Source organism: Triticum urartu, chromosome 5A (genome assembly GCF_056163025.1).
Source record: "Triticum urartu cultivar PI428250 chromosome 5A, HENAU_Tu73, whole genome shotgun sequence".
NCBI lineage: Eukaryota > Viridiplantae > Streptophyta > Magnoliopsida > Poales > Poaceae > Triticum > Triticum urartu.
This window is the reverse complement of record NC_141877.1, coordinates 88,442,449-88,454,447: the sequence shown is the minus strand read 5'-3', so window position 1 is coordinate 88,454,447 and position 11,999 is coordinate 88,442,449. Positions and strand designations below refer to the sequence as shown.

General features: G+C 48.4%; 1 protein-coding gene across 1 annotated transcript; it reads right to left on the bottom strand.

Moving 5' to 3' along the window:
• Positions 1-10,711: 10,711 nt before the first annotated feature.
• Positions 10,712-11,329, bottom strand: LOC147970425 (uncharacterized). The gene has a single exon (XM_087523430.1). It carries the CDS (start codon positions 11,327-11,329, stop codon positions 10,712-10,714), a length of 618 nt encoding a protein of 205 aa, XP_087379556.1.
• Positions 11,330-11,999: the final 670 nt, after the last annotated feature.

Genomic DNA, 11,999 nt, shown 5'->3' with positions numbered 1-11,999 from the left:
CCCTTCGCTTCTCTGCTAAGCCAAGCCCGCACGCACCTTGGGCCCAGGGGCTACTATCGGCGTTCTGGGAACGGGGGTCCCTAGACTTGCCTACCTGCGGCATGCGGCGTGGCTCACGTGGGGTCCCAGCACGGCCCATCTTCATCATCCCAAGCTCAAGACCCTCGCGAGGGGCCAAGCCTCGCGAGGCGGACGACGCAAGACCTCCTTTGGAGTGGCCTAGCTAGGCAGGTTCACAAGGAGCAGACATATCAAGGCGAGGCGAACCTCACAAGGCTCTCGTGACATGAGCCATGACGATCGACACCAGGCGGGCGCCAGGCGGGCGCCAGTGCACGTAGCGTCCTTGTTTCCCCTTTGGTGCAAAGGAGGCAAGCGCAGCCGCGGAGTACCGAGGCCTCAGGCAAAGGTTGCCATTTCGGTGCAACAAGACCAAGACCATGGACTGCAAGACGGAGGTCATCGTGGAGCCCAAGACGGCGTCACCACCAGAGCTTTGTGCAGGCGAAGACTACTTTTGTCAGGATAGCTGGTACTAGCTGTCCCCCTTCAAATTAGCCCGCCATTGTTGGCTCCCTTCCCGCTCGATATTTGGGAAGAGGACCAGGGCCTCTATAAATAGGACTAGCCACCATAGTAGAAGAGGAGGAAAAAGAGAGGGATCTCATCTTATCTAGGGAGAACCTACACACCACAGGTTCATACGCACAAGAACACCTCAACCTAAGGAGGTTGTTCTTCCCTTGTATTGTTCATCGTCAGCCCAAGAGGCAATCCACCACCACCACAATGGAGTAGGGTATTACACTGCAACGGTGGACCGAACCAGTATAAACCCTGTGTCTTTCTGTGCTGTGAGTTCATCGAGTTCGTCCGCCAGATCTTAGCAAGCTGGAGCATAGATCGGTAGGAGGGAAAGACTTCGCGCGCACCCCAGTGTTCGAACCTTAAGGGTTTGCCGGAACCCCACATCCGACATACACGTGTATGTTGCCTTAGTTATTTCTGTACGTATTCCGCTAGCATACAGTTTTACAATCAACTAGTGTTTTTTTTGCTGTGTTGTCCTATCGTATCCCTAGCTCTTACACCATACTCCCTCCGTCCAGATTACATGCTGCCGAAATGGATAAAAAATGATGTATCTAGAACTGAAATATGACTAGACCCATCCATTTTTTTCCAGATGGAGGGAATACATGTCAATATGTCATGCCTTTCTATTCTTTAGTACCTATTCCATCTCTCTGTTGTCGCATGTTTTATAAATAAAGCACCATTCTTCTATACAAGGCATGCAAGGGGAAGACGACTATGTTAGAATATGTAGGGTTACAAACAAGGCCTTTGCAAAAGATCCAAATGCCAGGAGATAATAAACCAACTCCAGTTTTTATAGATACTGCTCCAGCACAGAGAAACCCAACTCCTACTGATAATAAGCAGATTCCAGTGGCCAAAGAACTAGTCCGCTCCAGTCCAGCAAAAATTTGTCAACTCAATTCTAAGAAGTGTGTGTGTATCCTTGCATCATGAAATTTTATAGCATGCTGATCATATTTTCTACATGTTTCTTACCCATCTCTCTTTTAGAAAATAAGCTTAACAGATAGAAGAATTTCTGCAATGGTATCGTTTATGAGGAAAGATTCTTGCAGGAATTCTCTATGCTCCAATGTAGATGTAAGTACCTGTTGTATATCACTATATTTTTACATCAGCATGTATTTTGTTAATCGGCGTGAATCCAACCTTTATCTGATCTAAATTTAGTTGTAGCAAAATGTATGATTAAAGGCCACAATGTTGATTTTTGCAAGGAAAACTGCCTGGTAGTTTTGCATCCTGAGCTGCATGAGTGTACTATCTCATATCAGTGGGTTTGAATACTTTGGTTCTGCAGTGGTTTTTTCAGTGTTTTTTTACTGTGTTGTCCTGTCATATCTCTAGCTCTTACATCATACTCCCTCCGTCCGGATTAAATGTCGCAGAAATGGATAAAACTGGATGTTCTAGAACTGAAATACGCCTAGACCCATCCATTTATTTCCGGATGGAGGGAATACATGTCAATATGTCATTCCTTTCTATTCTTCAGTACTATAACGCCCTCGATGCGGCTATAGCTCCCACGTGTCGAGGCACGACTTAGAGACATAACCGCATTGAAAGCAATGTCGCAAGTCAGGCAATCATTACAACATCCCATGTAATACATAATAAAAGGGGGAGAACATAGTTGGCTTACGCTCGCCACGTCACATCAGAGTACATAAATAACATCTATCAAACAAACACTCATGGCCCGACTACAGCGCCAAAATGGAAAAGAACCCAACATGCGACAAGGCCCTGAATCAAACCCCAACTAGGCACCACTACTGATCATCGGGAAAGGAAACATAATAACGCTGAGAGTCCTCGCCGAACTCCCACTTGAGCTCGTACTTGTCACCTGGAGCGGAGTCACCTGGACCTGCATCTGGAGTGGAAGTATCTGTGAGCCACAGGGACTCAGCAATCTTGCACCCTCGCGATCAAAACTATTTAAGCTTATAGGAAGGATAAGGCAAGTATATGTGGAGCTGCAGCAAGCGACTAGCATATGTGGTGGCTAACTTGTCCGCAAAAGAGAGCGAGAAGAGGAGGCAAGGCGCGAGCGAGAAACTAGAGGAACACCCTGCGCAAGCATTACTCCAACACCGTGTCCACTTCCCGGACTCCGCCGAGAAGAGGCCATCACGGCAACACACGCAGTTGATTCGTTTTAATAAATTAAGGTTTAAGCTATCTACAACCGGACATTAACAAATTCCCATCTGCCCATAACCGCGGGCACGGCTTTCGAAAGTTCAATCCCTGCAGGGGGGTCCCAACTTAGCCCATGACAAGCTCTCACGGTCAACGAAGGAATAGACCTCCACCCGAGTCACACCGATCAGACTCGGTAACCCGGTACAACAAGACAATTCGACAGGTTAAAACAAGACCAGCAACACCGCCCGAATGTGCCGACAAATCCCGATAGGAGCTGCACATATCTCTTTCTCAGGGCACACTCAGATGAGCAAGACGACGGGTAGGCCAGCCCAGAGTTGCCCCTGGTAGCCCCGGACATCGCTCGGTTGGACCAACACTCAGAGGAGTACTGGCCCGGGGGGGTTAAAAATAAGATGACCCTTGAGTCTGCAGAACCCAAGGGAAAGAAAAGGCTAGGTGGCAAATGGTAAAACCAAGGTTGGGCATTGCTTGACAGGCTTTAATCAAGGCGAAATATCAAGGGGTTCCCATTATAACCCAACCGCGTAAGGAACGCAAAATCCGGGAACATAACACCGATATGACGGAAACTAGGGCGGCAAGAGTGGAACAAAACACTAGGCGAGAGGCCGAGCCTTCCACTCTTTACCAAATATATAGATGCATTAAGATAACATAGCAATATAATGATATCCCAACAAGTAAATAAATGTTCCAACAAGGAACGGCTCCAATCTTCACCTGCAACTAACAACGCTATAAGAGGGGCTGAGCAAAGCGGTAACATAGCCAATCAACAGTTTGCTAGGACAATGGTGGGTTAGAGGTTTGACATGGCAATTGGGAGGCTGACAAGCAAAAGGTAGGCATCGTAGCATTGGCATAGCAAGAGCGAGCAAACTAGCATAGCAAAGATAGTAGTGATTTCGAGGGTATGATCATCTTGCCTGCACAGTTGTCAAAGTTGACTGGATCCTCACAAGCAAACTCAACGGGCTCCTCGGTAGCGAACTCGTCTCCCGGCTCTACCCAACAATACAAACAAGAAACAAGGATACAATCAACCACGTGCAAGACCAAGCAATATGATGAAATGATGACATGCTATGCGGGATGCGATGCAGGATCCAAAATGCAAGATATGACAGGAAATGCATGAACCTGGCCTCAACTTGGAATTCCAAGGGTGCCACTGGATAGAGGGGATGAAATCGCTTGAAAATGATATAAAGATCATTGGAATCGGAGCTACGGTTTGGAAATGGCGAGCGTTTTACGAAACGAACCGATCTGCGATATACAGCAAGTAGGCTCCTAAATGCAATGAAATGAACATGCTACAGCCACCAAACATGAAAACAAAATACATGGCAGTGATGTACACAATATGGTTAACAAAAGACTAGCACTGATCCACGGCCAATTCATCCATTATGAGGTTCAAACAAGCATGGCAAAAACGCAAATGCAAAACAGATTCCAGACTTAGTGAAATTAACACTAGCCTGAAATTTCAGATCACGAAGCCCTCTTCGGAGCAGCAAAACAACATGATACATGACCTGAACATGACAAGTAAGAACATTGCATGGAGCTACTCAACAAGCTTAACAAAAGACCCAAAGTGACCTGGGGCCAAAAGGGTTCACAAAATACTCTACCGAGCTCACGAACATAGCTCGAACACAATCAGTTTTCAGACTTCGTGAAAACTGAGACATGCAGAAATTTAACTCACGAAGGCATGTAAACGAGCTCGATGCACTCACTAGGGTGCAAGTCATGGCAAGGAAAGCATATAAACAGCAAGAAGGCACAATATGCTAGCTACACATGGCAAGAAAAAAGGCATAGCATGCATGGAACAATAACGGTAGCATCGGCAAAATCGCAAACAAGTTGACGATCTGCCCAGATTAACAACGAAGCAAAAGTTGAGCTCGATTGAGTCAACCTAGAGCACTCCATATATGCAAACAAAGACATGGATGGATAGAGCATAACATAGATATCAAAACTCCCTTACTGATCATCCTCAAAAGAGGCACGGATCACTAGGAAACAAGCTGGACATATAGCATCATGAACTAAAATATCCCAGACTTAGTGAAAATCACTAAGTCCCTGAAATCAGCAATCTCAGGTACCTCTCTTTGCAAGCTTGCACAAGACAACACACACATCCTAAAAATGCATGGGTGGCACTTCTGGAAAGAAGACAAAATGCTTAACAATTCATCCCAAAGGGGCACAGGCATATCATGCACGGATTAAATATGGCAAAAATGACAAAAGTGCATGATGAACTAACGGATCTGCAATTTAACTCACGAAGCCTCCTTCTAACAGCATTTTGGGAATCAAGATGAACTCAAATGCAAATGATGCAATGGAATGAAATGATGTAAATGTCGAGGCGAAGATTTTGGTATATTATATGTCCAAATCGGAGCTACGGATGCAAAGTTACGGGACCTCGAACAGGAGCATATGGAGTAAAAATTCTGAGACTTAAGAAAAAAAAACACCCGCGGATCTAGGGTTTACTATTCACCCGATCCGGATCTGGATCCCGCACGGATTCTGAGGCGATCGATGGAGTAGGAGGAAGGGCCGGCCGATGGGGGGAGCTCGCCGGAGTTAGGAGCGCCGGCGACGAGGCGGCTCGGGCGTGGCGACCGAGGCGGCGGGGTGGCGCGGCGGCGACCCGAGGCGGCGGGGCGGCGCGTCGGGCGGCAAGGTCCCGCGGTGGAGCTCGCCAGAGACCGGGTGGGCGGCGGAGGCGGCGACTGCCGGCGCGGCGCGCGGCGGCCGGAGTCGGGGAAGGAGGCCGCGCGATGGCTTCGGGCGGCGGGCGCGCGACTGGGCTCGGGGAGGGCCGCGGCCGGGCCCCGCGGGCCGGCGTGGTCGGCGACGAAGTGGGGCTGCGCGCGGGCGGATCAGAGGCGGACACGTGGTGGCGGCGCTCGGGGCGGACACGTCCGTCTCGCGCGGACGTTGTCTGGCGGCGGTGGAGAGGTTTTTAGGGTTTCGGGGAGAGGGAGAGATCCGAAAGCGGAGGGGTGTATATATAGGCATAAGTGGAGCTAGGAGAGTCCAAATGAGGTGCGGTTTTCGGCCACGCGATCGTGATTGAACGCTCTAGGACATGGAGCAGAGTTTGGTGGGTTTTGGGCCAAATTGGAGGGGTGTTGGGCTGCAACACACACGAGGCCTTTTCGGTCCCTCGGTTAACCGTTGGAGTATCAAACGAAGTCCAAATGATACGAAACTTGACAGGCGATCTACCGGTAGTAAACCAAGGCCGCATGGCAAGTCTCGGTCCAGTCCGGAAATGTTTGAACCCCACACACAAAAGAAAGCTAGAAATGACCACCGGAGGAGAACAAAGCGCCGGAATGCAAAACGGACAACGGGGAAAATGCTCGAATGCATGAGATGAATACGTATGCAAATGCAATGCACATGATGACATGATATGAGATGCATGAAAACGAAAACGCCACACGGAGACAAAAACCCGAACCCGAGAAATAAATATAACTTAACGCCGGAAACGGCAAGAGTTGGAGTACAAATTAGGAAAGTATATCTGGGGCGTTACAAGTACCTATTCCATCTCTGTTGTAGCATGTTTTATAACTGAATCACCATTCTTCTATATAAGGCATGCAAGGGGAAGACGGCTATGTTAGAATCTGAAGGGTTACAAACCAGGTCTTTGCAAAAGATCCAAACGCCAGGAGATAATAAACCAACTTCATTTTTCATAGATACTGCTCCAGCACAGAGAAACCCAACTCCCACTGATAATAAACAGATTCCAGTGGCCAAAGAACTAGTCCGCTCGAGTCCAGCAAAAGAATGTCAACTCCATTCTAAGAAGCGTGTGCGTATCCTCACATCACGAAATTTTATAGCATTCTGATCATATTTTCTACATGTTTCTTACCCATCTCTCTTTTAGAAAATAAGGTTAAACGATACAAGACTTTCTCCATTGGGATCGTATTCGAGGAAAATATCTTGCGGGAATTCTCTGTGCTGCAATGCTGATGTAAGTACCTGTTGTATATCACTATATTTGTACATCAGCATGTATTTTGTTAATCGGCGTGAATCTAACCTTTATCTGATCTAAAATTAGTTGTAGCAAAATGTTAAAGGTGCCAATGTTGATTTTTGTAAGGAAAACTGCCTGGTAGTTTTGCATACTGAGCTGCATGAATGTACTATCACATATCACGCACATTACTGAATTGTAGTGCTTCTCTGGTTGTCCATTCATTCATTGTGTCAATGTTGCTTTCGTATTACCTTACGTGGCTGATGATAGCTGTGCCATATTGTGTTAATTTGGTGTAGGCTAGTTGCCCAAACGTTCGTTGGGTCAATGTTGCTTTCCTATTATCTGACTTGGCCAATGATAGCAATGCTAGTGTGTTAATTTTGTGCAGGCTGCTGAAGATAAGAAGACAAACTCTGAAAACAGCAAGGCAACCCCATTGTTTCTTTCCAGTAAATCTAGGCCAGGTAATATGGCAATAACTCATGATTAATCTGTTTGGTTCCCGTCCTAATTTATGTTATGATGCAGTGGTCGAGACACTCTCCACTATCAATAATACAAGCCTGCCAAAATTGCCATCTGAATCTATTCAGTATCCTCTGTCTCGAATGCAACGGAATAAATGTATGTTTGTGAACCAATTAATGGCTGAAGCAATGATGGAAATGGTGGATGAACCAGAGGTGCAGAGTCGTGCGACACAACAACTGATCAATGTTTTCAGAGACAGTGTAGCAAAGCAGCAAGAACTTGCCCACATGCTTATGGGCATCATCTGTGCTGAGGTTGCAGATTGTGAAGTTGTAGATGGTTAGGTTCTGCTCATTTATTTGCACTGGCATCAATCTTTGATTGCCCAGTGGATGTAATTTCCTGTAATATAAGCTGGATGTGCAACGTTATTCCCTGTATGTCGTACCTTTGCTTGATCGGTTTTGGTCCTGTGCATAATTGCTCGTTGTAATGGGCTCAAATTATCTAATTTGGCCTAAAGACATGAACGAACTTTAGTGGGCCCATTAAGTTAATGGGCCGTTACTAGGCCGAAAGTTAAAGGTCGGCCCTCTTACCTCCCGGGTTGTTAACAGGCCGACATCGAAGCGTGCAACAGGTGGCCCCAATTTATTTCACGGGCCATTAACAGGCCGTTACTAAGTTTGGGCTACATATGGCCCAACTATAATGTAGGCCTTTAGCAGGCCGAAAGAGACAGCGGGCTTGTACTGGACCATGAAGAGCATGGGCCGCTAAGAGGCCGAAAGTCAGGTCGTATTGTAAACGGCCCAACTGTGTTATGGGCCTTTAACAGGCCAAAAGAGAAACCGGGCTGGTATTGGAGCATGAAGGGCATGGGCCGTTATAAGGCCAAAACTAAGGTCCGACTACAAATGGCCCAACTCATTTATGGTCCATTAATAGGCCGAAAGGCACACAGGGCTGGGAATTGGCCCAACACTTAAATGGGTCGCTAAGAGGCCAAAACTCAGGTCCGACTACAAATGGCCCAACTGATTTATGGGCCGTCAATAGGCTGAAAGTGACACCGGGCCAGAAATTGGCCCAACACTTAAATGGGCCGCTAAAAGGCCGAAACTCAGGTCCGACTACAAATGGCCCATCAGATTTATGGGCCGTCAACACGCTGAAAGACACACCAGGCCGGAAATTAGCCCAACATTTAAATGGGTTGCTAAAAGGCCGAAAGATGTACATCCTGAAAATTGGCCCATCCATTAAATGGGCCGTTAACAGGCCGAAATCTCATCGGGCCGATATTGAGCCCAAATATATAGCGGGCTGTTAACAGGCTCGAACTGACGATGGGCTGCAATGGTGTCAAATCTTTAATGGGCCGTTGATGGGCCGAATTGGCACATCTCGTATGGGCCGTGGGCTTAAATGGACCTGACACAAGTAGGCCTTATATGAGCCGGCCTGCTAATTTTTACTGGGCCGGCCTTTTTCACCGGAATGGGCCACTGTTGGGCCGTGCCACGTGTCAACCTATCATAGGCGCCTCCTGTCCAATGAGTGGATGGCATCTGTCCCAACGGTGAGGCAACACGTGTTTCCTGTGGCCAATGATGATTTTACACGTGGAAAATCCCCATTGGTCTGGGCTGTTAACGGGTTATCGGATCCAAAACCGGACCCGATAGCTTAACGGCGTTCCATTACGGTGGATGCCACGTGTCGGTCACCCTTGACGAAAGCACTTCTATGACGCGCGATTTATTGTCATGGAAGTGGACACTTCCGTGATGATAATTTTAGTACTGTCATGGAACACTTCTACGACAACACAGGTATGACTATCTTGATTCTGTCATAAAATCATCATGGATGTACATGCATGACAAAAAACGCGACCTACTGTGACAAACACTTATCATCACGGAAGTGTTTTTTTGTAGTGTATGCTGTGAAGTGTAGGGGCAGGTTAGGCGAAACATGGTGCCATGAGAGGCAAAAAGGTCTCGAACAGCGACATTATCAAATTATTTCTCGTTATCAGTTTAAAGTGCAAGTATGGGGCGACCGTACTGTGTGGTGACATAGGAGTAAAATGCCGTGAGTGTGGATAAGGCATCGGATTTGCAACGAAGAGGAAATGCCCACACATAATTAGAAAACTCATCTAAAAGCACCAAATAATAAAGGTAGCCCATGTTACTTTCAATTGGAGATGTCCATACATCACTATGAAGTAAATGAAACAGAAAAGAAATAGTTGTGGACACACTAAAGGGAAGACGAACGTGCTTGCCAAGATGGCAAGCCTGACAAGTATGGTTGTCTATCTTATTACATGAGAATGAAAAACTCTTAAGAATTTGAAGCAAAATAGCAGACTTGGGGTGTCCCAAATGAGCATGCCAAAGGTCTACACCAGCGAAGAGGGCAACTGGAGTGGCGGAGGTGGTGGCGGAGGAGTGCACCGGGTAGAGTTCTTTGGGGCTATCACATCGGTGGAGAACCATCCGGGTACGGGCGTACTTCACAGAAAAACTGATAGCATCAAATTCAACTGTAATAGGATTCTCACGAGCAAGACGATGAATAAAAACAAGATTCGTGACTAGATCAGGTGAAACAAGAACATTAGACATGGTTAGTGGCATGGATGTAGAAGGAAAGGAACAACGACCAACATGTGTGATAGGTAAAGATGAACCGTCACCGACGGTGATATGAGTTGAAGTATGAAACGGAGAGGAGGAAATTAAGTTACCGAGATGATATGTCATGTGGTCAGTGGCGCCCGAATCCATGTACCAATATCCACCACCACTATAGTTATGGGGTGACAGAGCCGAGTGCAGCGCAGCCAGAAGGGAGGGATCCCACGGCGTGGTAGCCTGCGGCAAGGTGAAGCCGCTTCAGGGTTGGATCGGTGCAGGCACAGCATACTCGCCGGCCATTGGCTGGGCAGGCATGGCCGCTTAGCCGCCACCAGCCAACTGTTGTGGCATGGCGAAGTAGGCCTCATGGCCGCCGAACGTGGTCCGAGCAGACCTGGCGTCGGGACCCTCTAGATGGTCATGTGGTATGCATGTACCACACCCGTCCAAGGGTTATGGCCGACCATCCAGGGCGGGGAGGGATGTTGTTGGCGTGGCCCCCCCTCGGAACCCTGCTGTTGCTGCTACCGAGGGCGGTCGCCCCCGCCGCGCTGGTTGCGTCGGGGGCGTTCTGCTACTTGTTGCGAGGGGAGTGCAGGAGGTATGGGGGGAAGAGGGAAGAAGCTCGGCGGTGCTGGGGGCCGTGACTAAGGTGGTAGGGGCACCGGCGACGTGGGTCCGCCGTGAGAAGTACCCGCGGCAAGGGCGGTGTGCTCCACTGCTTCTTCACTTTTTGCATCCATCGTTCCTCCAACTTCAACTATGCGATGATGATATGAAAAGTGGGTTGTGGCAACATGGTAAGATTAGAAGCGGCGTTACTGAAATCCTCATTGAGGCTGACAGTGAGAGTGCTAAGCATGAGCTCGCCGGAGACTTTCGCGCCAATGTCATGGAGTTCATCGGCGAGCATCTTGAGGCGCATGCAATAATCGTCAATGTTGGAGTCATCTTGATGGCACCCGAAGAACTCTTGCTGCAAGAAAACAAGGAGCTGAAGTTTGTTATCGGTGAAGAGCGCATTGATCTTGTTCCACACGGTGCAAGCATCGCCGTCCTCGGTGACGATCGTGTGGAAGATGTCCTTCGAGATGGTGAGGTAGAACCACCGGATGAGCGTGGCCTCAATGGCGGGCCACTCCGAGTCACCATTCATGACCGCGCCGTCGACAGAGCTGTCGATGTGCTCAGCCAGGTAGTACTCGCGGAAGACAAGGTTGAAGTAGGTCTTCCACGCATAGTAGGAGGAGCTCGATTGATCAACATAGATGGGAAAATGTTTGTTGATGTTGTGGTCGTAGACATCGATGGTGGTTGGAGGCTCGGACCCAGCGAACGGGTAGGAACCATCGGAAAGGGAGGACACGGGGGAGTCCATGGCATCAACGATCAACTAGGTGGTGGTGGCGGGTAGGTTAGATGGCAGATGGGGCTAGGGTTTAGGGTAGAGGGGAGGGAAGGCATCGGCGAGAGAATGAGAGGAGCGATTGCGGGTGCCGGGAGGGATGCGACAGCGGCAGGCTGCGGCGGCACCGGCGAGGGGTGACGGCGGTGGCAGGGTGTGACCGCGACATGAGTGGGGCGGAAGCAAGGAGAGGATCTCTTGCTAAACTGATACCATGTTAGATGGGAAAGTAGAGATTGCATGCATCAACAATTGATTGGTCATGTGCATGAGCACATATATAGGTATAGGGGGGCGGCCTCTACTTGTCTCCCAAGAAGTATAAATATACGGGGGATAGAGGAGGCGCGGCAGTACAGAATACACAAGGCATACTATACATGTGCATGGATAACTTATGATCAACACGTACCGTGCCGTCCGAGGTTTTAATATGATCGAGGGTAAATCACATGGTTTGGCACCCAACTATTCTTCTCCTCTATCCTAAGGCAGCAGAGGTAGCTAGCTAAGTATAGTTTAGGGCATCTCCAACGGTAACCCATAAATTTCCTCCCGCATCCGTCCAACAACATGGGGACCAGTCCGCGACAAGGATGTGGGAGGCCGACATCCAACATTTCCCATATGAATTTCAAACACG